Below are 15596 nucleotides of genomic sequence, written 5' to 3'. Positions count from 1 at the left end.
ATATGTATAATAAAATGTTAAGCACAATTGAACATTTAAAATCATGCAATACTCAATTGTCATCACTTGCTATATATAATAAATTTCCATAATTTATTCACGTATCATTTAAACAATGGTACTATCCATTCCACAATCAATTTATGAATATATAACTCGTGTATTCCATGTATTTACAACATATTTCACATTCTATTTTCAGTTTACTATCTCACATTCTTAGCCCAAAGTAGATTTTATAGAATACACCGGATATACGAAACAAATACAGAGGTGCATTATTATGCACTAATGAACAGAGAGCACTAAAGTGCTAAAAAGAGAGCACAGATGTGCTAAAAAGAGAGCACAGATGTGCTAAATGGAGAGCACTATCATGCTAGTAATCAGAGAGCACCAACGAGCTAATAATCAGAGAGCACGCTAAAGTTCCTTAATGGCATGCCACTAATATCCCAGTAGTTCTAAATTCCATCTACTTGGGCATTAAAACTGAATTTTATATATATAAAAAATAATCCAATTATCATATTTGAACAATTTCACAATTTCACATTTACACACATATATATATTCATAATATATATTCTAATTCAATTCAACCAATATAATTTCATCACATACCAAAACAATCAATTTCAATTGTAAAACACAATAATTCTCACCTCAATCACTTACCATAACATTTAATTAAAATACAATAATTAATAATTAGATTCGGATTATAGAAATACAAACTAGGAATTTCGAGCTATTCGACGTCAACTATATTTTTCCCCTTTTTAGTCAAAAATTCCAGTACAACACTAGCTACGGAATTAAAACAATTAAAAATCATCAATACAACACTAGTCAATCTCACATTAAATATTTCAATTTTTACTCAATATTTACCTAAATTCCAATTTAGTCCCTGAACCGAGACTAACTTTTATTCTCAAAACTAATTTCATATTTTCGTTCCATTCCCACTTTAAACTAATTTAACTCTCTAATTTCACCATAAATCCCAAATTTTAAAATCCTCTCAATTTAGTCCCTACTATTCAAAACTTATGATTTATTTTACAAATCAATCCTTTACTAACTCCTAACTTAAAATTCAATCAATTTAACCCCTAATTTATCAATTAATTCAACATAACTCATGTCTAAAAATCTACTATCTTTCAAAATTTGATCATAAATCATGACATATTTTGTTCTAGAACTCCAAAAACTCAAAAATTACAAGAATAGGAACTAAATTAACTTATCAATTGAGCTTGGAACTTCAAAACCCTAATTTTTTTCCCTTTTCTTTCTTTCCTTCTTTCCTTCTCTGTTTCGTTTTAAGCTTTATGTTTCTTTCCTTCTTTCTATTTGTTTTATAAATATAATAATAATTTAATCTAAAATATCTTATACTTAAATAATAAGAAAATTATACATATTATTACAAATGTATGTATATATTTTATTACACATGTGTTTTATTATTACCACACAAGTGTCACATTTTTTGTTTATTTATTAATTTAGTCCCTTAATTTTTTCTATTTCATAATTAAACTTTCACAATCAATTTAATTTAGTCCTTTTATCTAATTAACCTTAATTAAGTCAAACTCACCTAATCAAAACCTAATTAACTACACAACTAGCTTCCTAAATATTTATTAAAAATATTTACTAAAAATATTTACAAGTCCAATTTATCGGAACGGAGTCCCGGGAATGTAATTTTTTTTAAAAATCACATTTGACTCGTAAATATTAAATAATAATATTTACGAACTTACTCGTCAGATTTAGTGGCCTCGAACCACTATTTTCGACACCACTGAAAATTGAGCTGTTACATTATCAGTTTCCATAATTACTCAAAACATATCTTTGACCAAATTATTTAATACTTTTGATAAAATTATTCCTAGTTAAAATTTATATAAAATCTAATTCATATATTATTTTAACTGTATCCTTTATGTGTGTACATCAAGTGTGTACATATATCATGTTTAATATTTAATTTTGTCAAATTAAATTAATCATAAAAATATTTCTATAATTAACTCAACCTGTGTGAATAGTTAAATATTATCCTAACTTTCTTTGGATTCTAATCGCTTCTACCATATGGTGCGACCCTATAGGATCCTATAATATTGAAAATAACATTAAAACAATTCCAATGCTACAAGCAGTGAATGACATCTAGCAATACATTATTGCTACCCAAGTTGCAAGAAATCATGGTTTGACATAACCTTCTGTGATAATATTATGCAACATATCCCTTTGCCTTTGATATTAAAATTGAATACAAGTCATGAAACAATTATACTTGTATAGTCGGATCTCTTATTTATTGATTCCGTAGTAGACTAAGATAAATAAATGAGTATGATCATATCAATTCTTTTGAGGATGGTCATGTATGTAACAATCCTATAGTTGGATTTCAGTTAAATTAATTTGTATGAATTAAGAGTTATTAAAATATAAGGACTAAATTTCGTATAAGGTAAAAGTTGAAATATAAATTAAAATTTATTGGCCTAAAGTAGCAAATATACATTTGCTCTATTTAGTGGACGGCATTAATGAAATATATATAACATATATGTAAACTTATTATATATATATTATAATAGTTAAAAGTATGTATATATGTATTATATAATACATATATGTTGTAATAAAAATAAAAAGAAATAATAAAAGATAGTGGAAATGAATGAGAACATGCAAAACAAATTAGAAAATAAAAGAAAGAAGAGAAGAGTGCGAAGGCAAACCTAAGGGTTTCAAACTTTTCAACATTAATTGATTACTCAATTTAGTCTCTTTTCTTGTAATTTTATATTTTTGGAATCTTGGTACTTAGGGCTAGCCGACCTGTGTTGTAATTTTTAGTATTGTTTAAAATTTTGGATGTTAATATTGTTGAATATTTCAACTATTAGGGATTAAAATGATAGATTTCAATGTATAAAGTGAAAAAGGACTAAATAGTTAATTCTTGATTTTAAGTATAAGGAATAAATTGTGAAAAATTCAAAATTTAAGGGTATAATTGAAAATAGGGAGCTAAATTTAGTTTGAAATGAAATGAGTATGAAAATATAGAATCTAATGTGAAGATTAAAAATTAGTCTCAGTTTAAGGACTAAATTGAAATTTAAGCAAACATTGAGTAAAATTGAAATATTCAATGTGAAAGTGAATTGTGTTGTATTGATATATTTTAATTGTTTTAATTCCGTAGCTAACGTCGTACCGGAATCCTTGACTAAAAAAGAGAACGATAAAATCGACGTCGAATAGCTCGAAATCTATGGTTTGTGTTTCTATAATCCGAACTAAGTCGTAAATTATTGCATTTTGATTTATTGCATATGATAAGCATTGGAGGTGAGAACTATTGTGCTTTATAATTGAATTGAATTCATAGCCAATTGAATATGGATTGAATTGGTATGATATGAAATTATTGAGTTTATAAAGATTGAATTGAATGTATGTGTATATCTGATAATGTGCTTATATGAGAATTGGATACTGGATGTATTTGTAAATGACATGGAATCCTATTAACTATTTTGGGCTAAGTCGGATATAGATGGAATGTCATACGATAGGAAGAGTTCAAGGATTTTCTTCGTCTTCAAGTCAATGAGCCATTGTGTGCCAATTTGCTTCGGTTTAACCGATGAGACACTGGGTGTCAATTTATATAGCGTTGGGCACAGTTATTACTTCAGACTTATCCGATGAGGCACTGGGTGCCAAACTGGTGTGTTGGTTAGATCCGTAGATTCGTCCGAATCCGAGTTGTGTTAATAGGGGTAATTAAATAATAAAGTTTTATAATTGATATTGAAATGGCATGGTATGTGAAATGGCAATGAGATAGTGACTTGAAACATAAAAAATGGAATATCTTGTGATCAAATGAAATATATGAGTTTTGTACTCATGAATTGAATATGGAATGGATAATGCAATTGTATAAAAAAATGTGAATTGATATGTGAAAAGCTATTTATATAGCAAATGATGTGAATTGAGGTATTTATTATAAACAATTGAGTATGAAAACATGTAAAGATTGAGTATAGTATAAAACGATGTAATGATATGCATGAATTTGAAATGATGATATATATTGTAATTGTAAGCTTAGACAATAGTGTGATTGTATAATTCAATTTGAGCATTTATGTATCATTATATTTTTAATTGTTTAGATTATAGAAATATCATTGATTTTTACTCAGTGTGCGATTTTGTTTTCCGTACGCAGGTTAGGTACTTCTCTTTTGATCGCCGACTCAGCATCTAACAACGATTCCGATCTCAAATGTGGTGATGTTTACCTTTTGTGATGGCATGTACTTAGGATCTCCTAGTTGATGGTAATTTTGTGAATGGATTGTAAACAGAGTTATAAGTATAATGTTAGCTTGAGTATATAATATGTGTTTGTGTTTGAAGCCATAAATTAGCATATTATTTTGGAACCAAGGCTTGTTAGGGGTATGTGAATTTAAGCTTGATGTTTAGGTAGTTATAAGATAGGCTAATTGAGTGATTTTGGTATGTTTTAAACTTTGATTTGAATGATGCATTGTTGATAGGTTTTGATGATATAAATGCGGTATCAATGAGCGTACATTGGTTAGGCACCTAAGATGATTGTTTTGACATGTTTGAAGTATGTTTGATCATATTTCGAATAGGTTAAATGATTGATTTTTGAGTTGTTTGATGCCCAAGCAAGGAGGAAATGGTAAACTTGTTGTTTAAGGTACATTTAAGTCCACACGGCCAGACACACGGGTGTAGAAGCCCAAATTTGCTGGGCCCATTGTCCAGAAAATACAAATAGCAACCCAATAAACCCGAAGCCCAACTACCCCAGCCCATTAACCTAAACTCAGCATTCAGAAACCCTAATCCCACTAACCCTAGCCACCTACCCCCAACTTGCCCACTTGCCCACTTGCGCCGAACACCACCATGCCACTGTCGGCCATGGCCACCTGCAAGAAGCCAAGTAGAAATAAACAAATAGAAAATAAACATTTGTAATCGGTTATAAAAACCGAAAATCTCATCAACCAGTGGGGATTTTTTTTATTTTTTGAGATGAAAACAAAAGATTTTCTTTCAATATTAACAGATTCAATACAAGAACCATTCGAAAATATATATACTATCAGGGGCTCTAACACCAAATCGGAGAATCAAATCTAAAACCTAAGGTGACTCTTTTTTTTTTCTTTACTGTTTTGAGTTTATTTTCTACATAAAAATACTAAAAATATTAAAACATAAAAATATATGCATTATTAAGCAAAAAAAAAAAGAAAAAAAATATTTTTTACCTTTTCCGGCCACCGCGTGCGGTGGCCGGCGCCGGCGCCGGCGAGCCTCCGGTGGCCGTCCGGTGACCGGCCCCCTGGCCGGATTCCCCTTTCCCCCTCCCTTCTCTCTCCCTTCTCTCTTCCCTCTCTCTCTTCTTTTTTTCTTTCCCTCTCCCAAATGATTTTTTTGGCTATTTTAGGCCTTTATATAGCCCCCAAAACGACGTCGTTTTGGGGGCTACTCTTAAGCCTCAAAACGACGTCGTTTTGACCATTGCCCGACCCATCCGACCCGACCCGCTAGAGGATCCGCGTGTTTTCGTTTGAATGGGATATTTATGCGCGCAGTCCTTCCGCTTTTTCAAGGTTTTGCAATTAAGTCATTTTTCTTGTTTCCAATTTGGCCCCATAATTTCTCGTGCTTTTCGATTTAGTCCCCGCTAATGTGCTGTGTTTTAATGGAATGGAATAATTGTTGTTTCGGTCCCCCTATGTTTTGTGCGCGCTCAAATAAGCCCATTTCTCTTTATTTCCTTTCACATTTGCCCCACAACTTTGTTTTTAATTCAATTTTAGTCCTTTTTTCGTTTATCTTTATATCTTTATTAAATATCCTTGTTATTTTTATATTATTAGTATTATTAGTATTACTATTATTATTATTATGTATTAGTATATATTTTTATTATGTACGTGTATACATATATATATATTTTCATATTTAATATTTTTATTTCATTTTTATTCTAATATTTTATTATAATTTATATATATACATGTACATATTCTTTATTTATTTTAAGTATATATTTTTTATATTTCATATTTTCTACAGGCATATATATACTTATATATTTACATATTTTAATTCATATACTTATAAATGTATGTACATACTTACGTTATTTTATTTTTATAATATACATATTTATATTTTTTGTCTTTATGTAATATATATACATACATGCGCATGTTATTTATATATATGTAATTATGTTTTCATATTTTATAATTCTTGTACATACACATATATATATGTATAGACATACATATTTTCATTATATATATATACCTACATAGTTTTTTTTTTTTGTATTTTAAATCTTTTAAAATTCATACATGCATTTTTAAAACTTTTATAATTTTATTCATTTCTTTATTATTATTATTGTTTTACTTTATGTTTATCTATTTATTTATGTGTCCATTATTATTTTTTTTTTAAAAATGTTTTAGTTTTTTTTTATTTTGTTTATTTACTTGTTATTGTATATAATTGATTTTTTATATATTTATTTTTGTTATCTTCGCTCGTATTATTTTTACTCGCATTATCGTAATTGATATTCCGTCACATCAATTTTTACCCGAATTCGTAAAAAAGGAAAATTTTGGAAACAAAAGCAATACCCGATACTTGGGATCTTCGAGAAAATTGGGCCCTAACGTGCTGGGTTCTAATTTTCTGTTGAATCTAAATGCTCGAGAATGCTCTTTAATAAAAAACATAAATAAAAACTCATTATCGGGATTTCAATATGTTGTGTCCTAACGCATTGGATATGACACGTGGTTTTCTCGATATGAGGATTTTTCGAAAGTAAAGGCAATATTCCGTATTTAGAAAATTCGAGAAAATCGTGCCCTAACTTACTGAGATTCGATTTTTCTCGTTGATTTTAAGTAATCGAATATCCTTTTAAAATTAAAATAAATGAGGTTTAAATAAAAAAAATAAAAGGAAAGCTTACTCTCAAAAAATACAAGGTGTCGTGTCCTAACTTACTGGATGTGACATCTTGTTAATTCGAGATAATAAGGCGTTTTTCATTTTGACTTATCCAAGTAATTTTTTAAAAAAATAACGCAATATAAAGAAGGATCTTATTTTTAAATTCTTTTCGAGTTTTTAATTTTCGACATAAAGACATTAAATAATCAACTAAGGTACCAATTTTGGGCGTGTCGAGGGTGCCAATCCTTCCTCGTGCGTAACCGACTCCCGAACCCTTTTTTCTGAATTTCGTAGACCAAAATCGTTGTTTTCATAAAATTAAATCATTTATTAAAAACAACCACTTTTTGAGGTGACCCGATCACACCTCATCAAAAAAAGGATTGGTGGCGACTCCCGTTTTCATTCTTTTTTCAAAATCCAAGTCGACCCCGTTTTATCAAAAAATGGTGTCAACAACGGGCATGTGACTTAGCCATGTGAGACACACGACTGGGCGACACGGCCGTGTGTCATCTGTTGAGTGCTTAGGGAATAAGTTAGCTAGCATACGGCCTGACACACAGGCGTGTAAGGCCATTTCGAGAGTTACACGAGCATGTGACTTGGTCGTGTGACCTAAGTTAAAGTGTTATACGGGCACGAACACGGGCTAGGATACGGCCGTGTGTCCCTATTTCGAGAGTTACACGGTCTAAGACACAGGCGTGTGTCTCAGCTGTGTGAGTCACATGGGCCTGGCCACACGACCGTGTGAACCATACAGTTGAATTTTTCTAACTTTTTCCTAAATTTTTCAAATGTTTCCGATCTAGTTTCGAATCGTTTCTAAAGTGATTTTAAGGCCTCGAGGGCTTGAATAAAGGACGATATGCATGTTTAATGTTGGATTATGGTATGTTTATTATAATGTTTTGAAATGAACGATTTATGTTACGTTTATTTGGTAATGCTCTGTAACCCTATTTCAGCGACAAATACAGGTTACAGGTGTTACAATGCATTTCTAGCTTCACTCAATCATGAGGCCAAATATATTGCTCTCATTATGTAGAAAGGAAAAATCTTATCTTGATCACTCACATCCCACTACACAAATTGTGGCATACCCAACATCAATCTTATAGTACAACCATTTACAAATGTCATTTAACTATGTCAAAACATATGACTCATGATGTTGAGACTACGATGTCAAAGCATACAACTCACCATTTATAGATGGTGTTTAACCATGAGAAATGTTGGAACTATTACATAATAATCCAAAAAGCATTCTCATGGTGAGTCAGTCCAATGTTTGTTCTCTAACATATATTTATGTGTTGATTTGATATCACATATATATAACAATATTTGTCATCAATCAAGAAAATATTAGTCTTAATGCATTATTATTGTCCAAGTTCACAATAATACTCGACTAAAAACATTTAAGAATGATCATATCATTCTTTTGACTTTATCATTATACAATTTAATTTAACACATAAATACATATTAAAAACAACAATGACAATGCCTTTAGTAATAAACTAGGTAAACAAGTATGTTATTACAATCATCATATAATTGGTCTTTGGACATACTTCAACAAATAGAGTTCCATTCTTAAATTTTATGTCTGCATCAATAAGATCTTTAACTATCATTGGTCTCCCATCAATAAGAGTGGGAACAAAGGTGATATAGCACAAAGGCAACTTTGGAACCATTAATCGTGCCAAATTCTTATGTTCTAACCATTTCCCATATTCCACTCAAGACATTCTTTAAGTAGTTCAATCCCTCATGAATACTCTACCATGCCCATGATGAGGATCTCAACATAGTTAGTACTTTAAATAGGATGAGTAAGGGCAACATGTTAAGCTTGGTGGATTAGATTTACCAAGAGAGAGGTGAAGTGGTAAATCAAAATTTTTGCTAAGATGTGAATGAAGGATAGAAAGCATTGACACACTTGATTTCTGAAGGTTCGACCTCACTTACCTACATCATCTACCTTAGTTTTACCAAGGATTTTTTCAATTTACTAACTTAAATTGTTATATTTCAAGGATAAGGTATAGGTTTTACAAAACTATATCTCAACAACATTCCTAAAATTTAGTTCAAAGTCATTTGCCACAACTATACCAACGAAATAAACTTTAAATGTGCTAGGTACATGTCCTTACAAAAGTTCATTCAAAAAATTGAAAAATAAGAGTTTCATTACGAATAAAAGTGACAGTGTGGAGACTTTGGAAGAGTTGATGCCATAGGCTTCCTTCACACTACCTTTGACCTGCGCACGGAACAAACAACCAATGAGCTAAGCGAAAACACTGAATAATTATTCAAGCAATATAAAGATTCACTAATTACAAGTATATAAATATGAAGTTTTGCTAATCTTGTCCATAGTAGGGAAATATCAATAGAACAATTTCAATATCAAGTTTTACCATGCTAGAAGTACCAATGTAACGTTTGATGAAATAATTTCAATGAGTTCAATAACATTATTATTAGTACGATCATTAAATCAATTCGATTAGTTATCTCGCTCAAATAACTCTAGTAGGAGAAATGTTTGAACACATGAGTGTCCAACTGAACTACCACAATCAATCAATAAGTAATGAGGCAAACACCTACAAAGACAATACTCCTACTACCACAATCAATCAATAAGTAATGACGCCAACACCTATAAAGACAATACTCCTACGCACAATGAACATGACTTAATAATGTTAATCGAATACTGGATGCGTGAGGCACAACAATATCAATACTCTTGGACGCTCAAAGCTGTCCTTACGATACATAATAACAATAATGAGGTCACTACACTCTACGGTATGTTGACTAATGTTGACCATATCAGACAAATTCCTAATAAATTTATTGGGTGTTTCAATTATCATTGAGCAATTTAGCAGTTACATTCAAAATAAGCAATTAAACTAAACTAACACAACACAAGGTAAATTCTAAATGCAGAGAATCACAAACCGAGTTTCCTAAACACTGGGTGCTTAGAAACGATTACTTGTCGCATATGACCGCCTAGCCCTTCGCTTTTGATGACTTGACAATCTTATTTGCTTCAAAACGAATATTTGATACACGATTTTAGCAATAATATTCAAAAATCAATCATAATAAACATTAATTCGAACACCTGACAAGCAACGAAGTTGCGAACTATGCTACACTAATTCGATACTCGCTGTCCATTACTGAAACTCTCCAAACTTAACCGAATTTCATTTCGAATATCAATCAAAATACACATGAAACTTAAAAACTTACCGTCGACAAGGAACTTTTCCACTTCCTCTACTAATTTTCAGAATTTGGGATATGGGAGATTTTGGGTTTTGTTTTTGGTGATTGAAAAGCTAAGGATTTTGATCAAAATCAATGGATATGTGTAAAAGTTTGTGGAGTTTGCTACAAGAAAGTTGAATTTTCAATAATAATTTTGGCTAAAATCCTCAAACAATACTGGCGCTCTCATGAACAGTGAACGACGTGGGCAAGAAAAATAAGCACCAGACTTCTCACGTTCAAAAATTAAGGGAAAAGCATGGTAAAAGAATTTAAGGGAAAAGGGAATTTTTTTACTTATTGTAAATTACCCAAATGAATGCTTCTAACTTTAGTTCTTTTTACAAATCAGTCTTTAAAACTCAATTTCTCAATCTCTCTTCTCTTTCGATTCAATCCATGGCCAAACAAAAACTCACTATCTACTAAGAGCCCGACAATAAATTCTCAACTCATGAATTAGGATTTCCGGTACTAAATTCGGTTCGGAAAATTTATTTCTCTATTAACCTTGCATTATGTAATTGAGATTTTGTGAACTACAACATAAAGCGCACCCAACTGTTTATCTCCAACTTGAATTAGGATAGGTCAGTAGCCTTCAACACATTCAATCCTACTTAGAAGTAAATCTTGATCAACTCATTCACAAATAAGTAGAACTTCTAATTCAAGTCAAAAATTTCACTTCACTTTGTTAAGGCTTTAAACTCTTTTAAATGTGGAATTTATTACATGAGCTATCTCGAATAATATTTAAATAAAAATCTTCATAAATCAACTTCCTCTTCCAAGAGATAAAATGAACATGATACTCAATCATCTCAAACTTCTTTACTTCTTCTTCAAGTCATTCGAATGAATGATAATCTAAGTAATCTCATCTCAAACATCCCTAGTTACCCATTTGCTGCTTAACAATATTCATAGTCATAAAAAAGTCAAATATGTCGACACCAAAAACTTTGACTATTGTTGTTTTAACTGCTATGCGAATATGAAGTGGGACAAGAGAAGCAACCAAAGTTTCGTATAAATCATTATTCAAAATCATTTGGTTATTAAAACCCAAGATTTTTATATTGTGGAACAGAATTGGAGTAGCCGGTTTCCTTAAGGTTGCGGGTTGAATAGCTAAATTAAGTGTTGAGTGAAGCTTCTATCTTTGCTCTCCCTGCTTGGCTGGTTTTATTTGATCTTAAAAAAAAAAAAAAGAATAAAAGAATATAAAGTTATCAATTACAGTATTTAATATGGTGTATCATTATTATAAATAGTATATTAACTAACCTTTGACGTGTTAGGAAAAATCCAATAAATAAAGCCACAAGGAAACCACATTTTGTTAGGTAATCCTGCAGGCCATGCACATGGTCTAAACCAAGTTCTAGGCATCCGTGGTCATCAACAGATCCACATTTTAACATTTAAGTATTTGTGTATGTATATCAATCTCATCAAACAAAATAGTATATAAAATGACTATCAAGTAAAATTTCTTTCATTTCATATTCTGTACATTCATCAGGCTACTGAGATTTGCTACAAACGTATGAAACAAAAGAATGAAAAACCAAAAATATAACAACATTCAATCAAGATATATTGAGCAATGTTATTGCTAATCAAGTCCTAATATAGGTATATGAAAACTATGAAAAAAAACAATCGTATTACAGTATCAAAACTCCCAAGGAAAAGCATCAATGGAACTTTGCCATGTCAAATATCAGTTGAAAGAAGCAACCTAGAAGTGAGTTACCATTGGAAACCACAAGAAAAGCCACTAGTAATGGTTTTGGCATCGCCTTTCATCAGTTAGCAACTAGGCTCAGTAGAGCCTCATTCTTGCAGTCAGTTCCAAGCCGGCACAACTTGAGTCTGGTGTCACCATTAGCCTCTTCATTGTGCATAACTGGGAGGTTAAGATCAATAACATCAGAGATGTTAGAAAGGTCTAGCTGCTTTGCAGGCTGTTTGTCACCAGTTCCGGGGTCTCTCGAGATGTGAGACCTCTTGTGACCACCCAAAGCCTGACCTGATCCGAAAACCTTTAAGCAGATTAGGCACTTGTGCACCTTGTACACCCTTGTTTCAGAACTAGTCACCTCATTCATTTCCTGGTCCACTGAATGCTCAACATACTCAACCTTCACAAGCTTGCATCCAGCCTCAATTTCAGGAGAACTGCTAATGTGGGTAGTTTTCTCGTGATCCTCGACCGGCTCGGCATAGGTATTACTCTTTCTGTGGATTGTTTGATGACCTCCAAGGGCCTGGTGAGATTTGAAGGTCTTGTTGCAGATCCTGCATCTGTATTTGTTCTTTCTCAGGGAATCATCAAATACTTCAGAATTCAATGGAATACTTATCAGCTTGTTGGAAGCATCATCAGCTGGTCCCGAATCGCAAGCATCGAACATGGCATCTTTGCTAGAACTAAATTTTGTGGATCCTAAACCAGTTAAATCCAGTCCTTCCATCAAATCCTGCCTTGGTTCCGCTTCAATAGACTTCAAGTTCATTATTTCACCAGAAAGTGTTCCCTTAATCTCAGTGTCATACAATTCAAATCCAGATTCAGCATTCTTTTCCTTTGCAGACAAAATCCCAGAATCCAATTCTTTACATTCACTTATGTTCTTCTCATGGAAAACATTCATAGAACCAGAAGCATAAGAATCAAGCTCATCCCCATAACCAAAACTAGTCTGCAAAATCTCTTTATTTTGATGAAAAGATTTGATCTCAAAATCATTATTATCACAAGACTCCCAAAAACAATTGAACTCAGTCCAATTCTTTACACCCCTAGACATCATTATCAAGCACAAGGCAGCATCCTCAACATCTTGATCAATTTCAACTAAACCAGAAGATTCATTCAAGCTAGAAAGTGAAGAATTCGGAGCACTATTATACCTCGATCTTTTCGATCTCTTTCTCTTCACTGTTACGCTCTTCAAAGGGTGCAATCTCATGTGAGCAGTGAGAGCCTTCAAGGACTTAAACTTTCTGCCACATTCTTGACAGTTAACTTCTTTCCTTTCTCTTGCAGAATGATGCCTCATGTGACCGAACAAAGCTTTCATTGACTCAAATTGTCTGCCACAAGCTTTGCACTGAAACTCAAGGGTTGAGCTGGTAGCAGCATTGTCGTCGTCACCATTAAGGCCCAAAGATTTCCAAGATTTCTTAGGGTTATCCCTCAAACCATAACCTTGAAAACCCATCTTCTCCTTTGCCTTTCTTTTGCCACACTTCTTTTCCATTGAAACAAACTCACTTCAGATTACTTGTTCTTCAATGCACACAGCTAAAACCAAGAAACCCAGAGAACATAAGAAAAAAAACAGAGTAAGACCCAGATCAAAAAGAAGGTTCTTTTAGTGGGAAAAGATGGAAAATCTTACAACTTACACCAACTAAAGAAGAACCCATTGCTTGTTTAGTTAACCTGATCGAAGTTAAAAGTGTAAAAACGAGATCTAAGTGTCTAAAGAACCCTCAATGAAAAACAAAAGTGCGTTTTGACTCTTTTTTATTTATTGGTAGAATGAAGTACAAGCGAACATGTTTAAGGTCAAAGTAAAGTGAAAGAGAGGTTGGGTTAAGCAGATGGGAAGTAAGGAAGAATAAGAGACTTTGAGAAATGAAAACGGTGAAAGAGATTTGCATCTTGAAATCCTTGCATGTCAAGCAAAGTTACAAAAAGCTAACAGGGTTGGGCACTGCCCTATTCTCTTTTCTAAGTACAAATGGAATTTATCTTGGTATAATTGAAAATAAATAAATATATTAGACGTGATAATAAATCTTACAAAAAAATAATTAAAATATAATAATATCTTAAATTTTATATAATAAAAATTATTAAAGGATCAAAATTTATTTAAAAGTAAAATATTTTAAGCATGAATATAATACAAATATATATATATATAAATTCTACTATATTAAGATGAAACTTAAGAAGAGAAGTCAAGAGTGCTCTCTTAAGTCTCCCGAAGAAATAGTGGATACTATGGTTGGGAAGAAGACGAGTGGTGACTTCGGGGATATGGAAGATGAGAATGAGTTAGCCCTCCTCGAAGAAGAGTTGATCCAACTAACGGTGAAAAGTTCATTAGTAGTTCCATCTGAAAATCCGACACTGATCTGCTCTGTTTGGATGAGGAAAACCTACAATCCGAACAGTCTGAAAGCACAATTGAGAAGCATCTGGAAAACAAAAAAGAAGTTTGAGATCCTTGTTGCAGGGCAGAACTTGTTCATAATATCTTTCGAAGATGAGGATGATTTAGAGCATATTATGGAAGGGCATCCATGGTTTTTTCAAAAAAAAATTAATTATTTTCGATCGGCTACTGAAGTCGGTTGAGCGGAACAAGATTCGTCTAGTTTATTCTCTGTTTTGGCTTAAGTTTGGCTCGTATCCACCCGAATGTGATAAGAAGGATTTGATGCATGCTTTGGATCCACTTTTTGGGGTGTAATTCGATCAGAGATTAAAGGTGAGTTTTGTCGAATCAGAGTTAATTTGGATGTTCAAAAACCGTTTCGAAGAGGTATTTTTGTTTCTTCGAATGGACAAGGAAAAATCTGGCTCTCTTCAAATATGAGAATCTCTCGAATTTTTTTTTTGGGTGTGGCCGATTGGGTCATGGGGTTAAGGCGGAAGTTGATCTACCTTATTCGTTAGCACTCAAGGCTGAATCATCCATAATAGGAAAAGAAAGTTTATTGTTTGGTTCCTTAATGAAAACAACAATGAAACAATGTTATTACACAGGTGTGGAAGCAACGAATAGAGATGAAGGTTTTTCACCAGATTCTACGAAACAGATACATCGGACGGTGAAGGAAGGTTACTCAGAGAAGAATTATACTTTCTTGGAAACTGTGAAAATGCGATAAAATTATAGGGATATCAAAGCTAATTTATCTCTTCAGATTACGCCATAGATGTGGAAGATAAGTCCAACAAGAATCAATATGTTGAGGTAGAAAACTTAAAAGCTAACTCTGAGCTAGAGGGGTCTACCAATTTAATAGGGGACCCACAATTGGGTCACAAAAAAGAAGTTGGCACCGCTTAGTTAATAGAGATATATTAGACACAAACATGTCTGAGACGATAATAGGAAAGCGAAAATTTAATCAAGAGGAGTCAGATGATATTGAACCAT

The 15596-nt window shown here is 32.2% G+C and overlaps 1 protein-coding gene and 1 long non-coding RNA gene across 2 annotated transcripts; both read right to left on the bottom strand.

Annotated features, from left to right (window-relative positions):
- Positions 1 to 9095: 9095 nt before the first annotated feature.
- On the bottom strand, positions 9096 to 10838 carry LOC107934341 (uncharacterized). The gene is made up of 3 exons (XR_001693872.2): positions 10390 to 10838; positions 10090 to 10181; positions 9096 to 9376 (listed from the first exon to the last, which is right to left on the bottom strand). It is a non-coding gene; the product is annotated as an uncharacterized lncRNA (long non-coding RNA).
- Positions 10839 to 11886: 1048 nt separating this feature from the next.
- LOC107934330 (uncharacterized) lies at positions 11887 to 14260 on the bottom strand. The gene is made up of 2 exons (XM_016866734.2): positions 13828 to 14260; positions 11887 to 13723 (listed from the first exon to the last, which is right to left on the bottom strand). Exon 2 carries the CDS (start codon positions 13677 to 13679, stop codon positions 12222 to 12224), a length of 1458 nt encoding a protein of 485 aa, XP_016722223.1. The 5' UTR covers positions 13680 to 13723; positions 13828 to 14260; the 3' UTR covers positions 11887 to 12221.
- Between the last annotated feature and the right edge of the window lie 1336 nt (positions 14261 to 15596).

The sequence above is a fragment of the Gossypium hirsutum genome, chromosome D04 (genome assembly GCF_007990345.1).
Source record: "Gossypium hirsutum isolate 1008001.06 chromosome D04, Gossypium_hirsutum_v2.1, whole genome shotgun sequence".
Lineage (NCBI taxonomy): Eukaryota > Viridiplantae > Streptophyta > Magnoliopsida > Malvales > Malvaceae > Gossypium > Gossypium hirsutum.
Note: the sequence above shows the minus strand (reverse complement) of the source record. Positions and strands in the feature narration are given on the sequence as shown.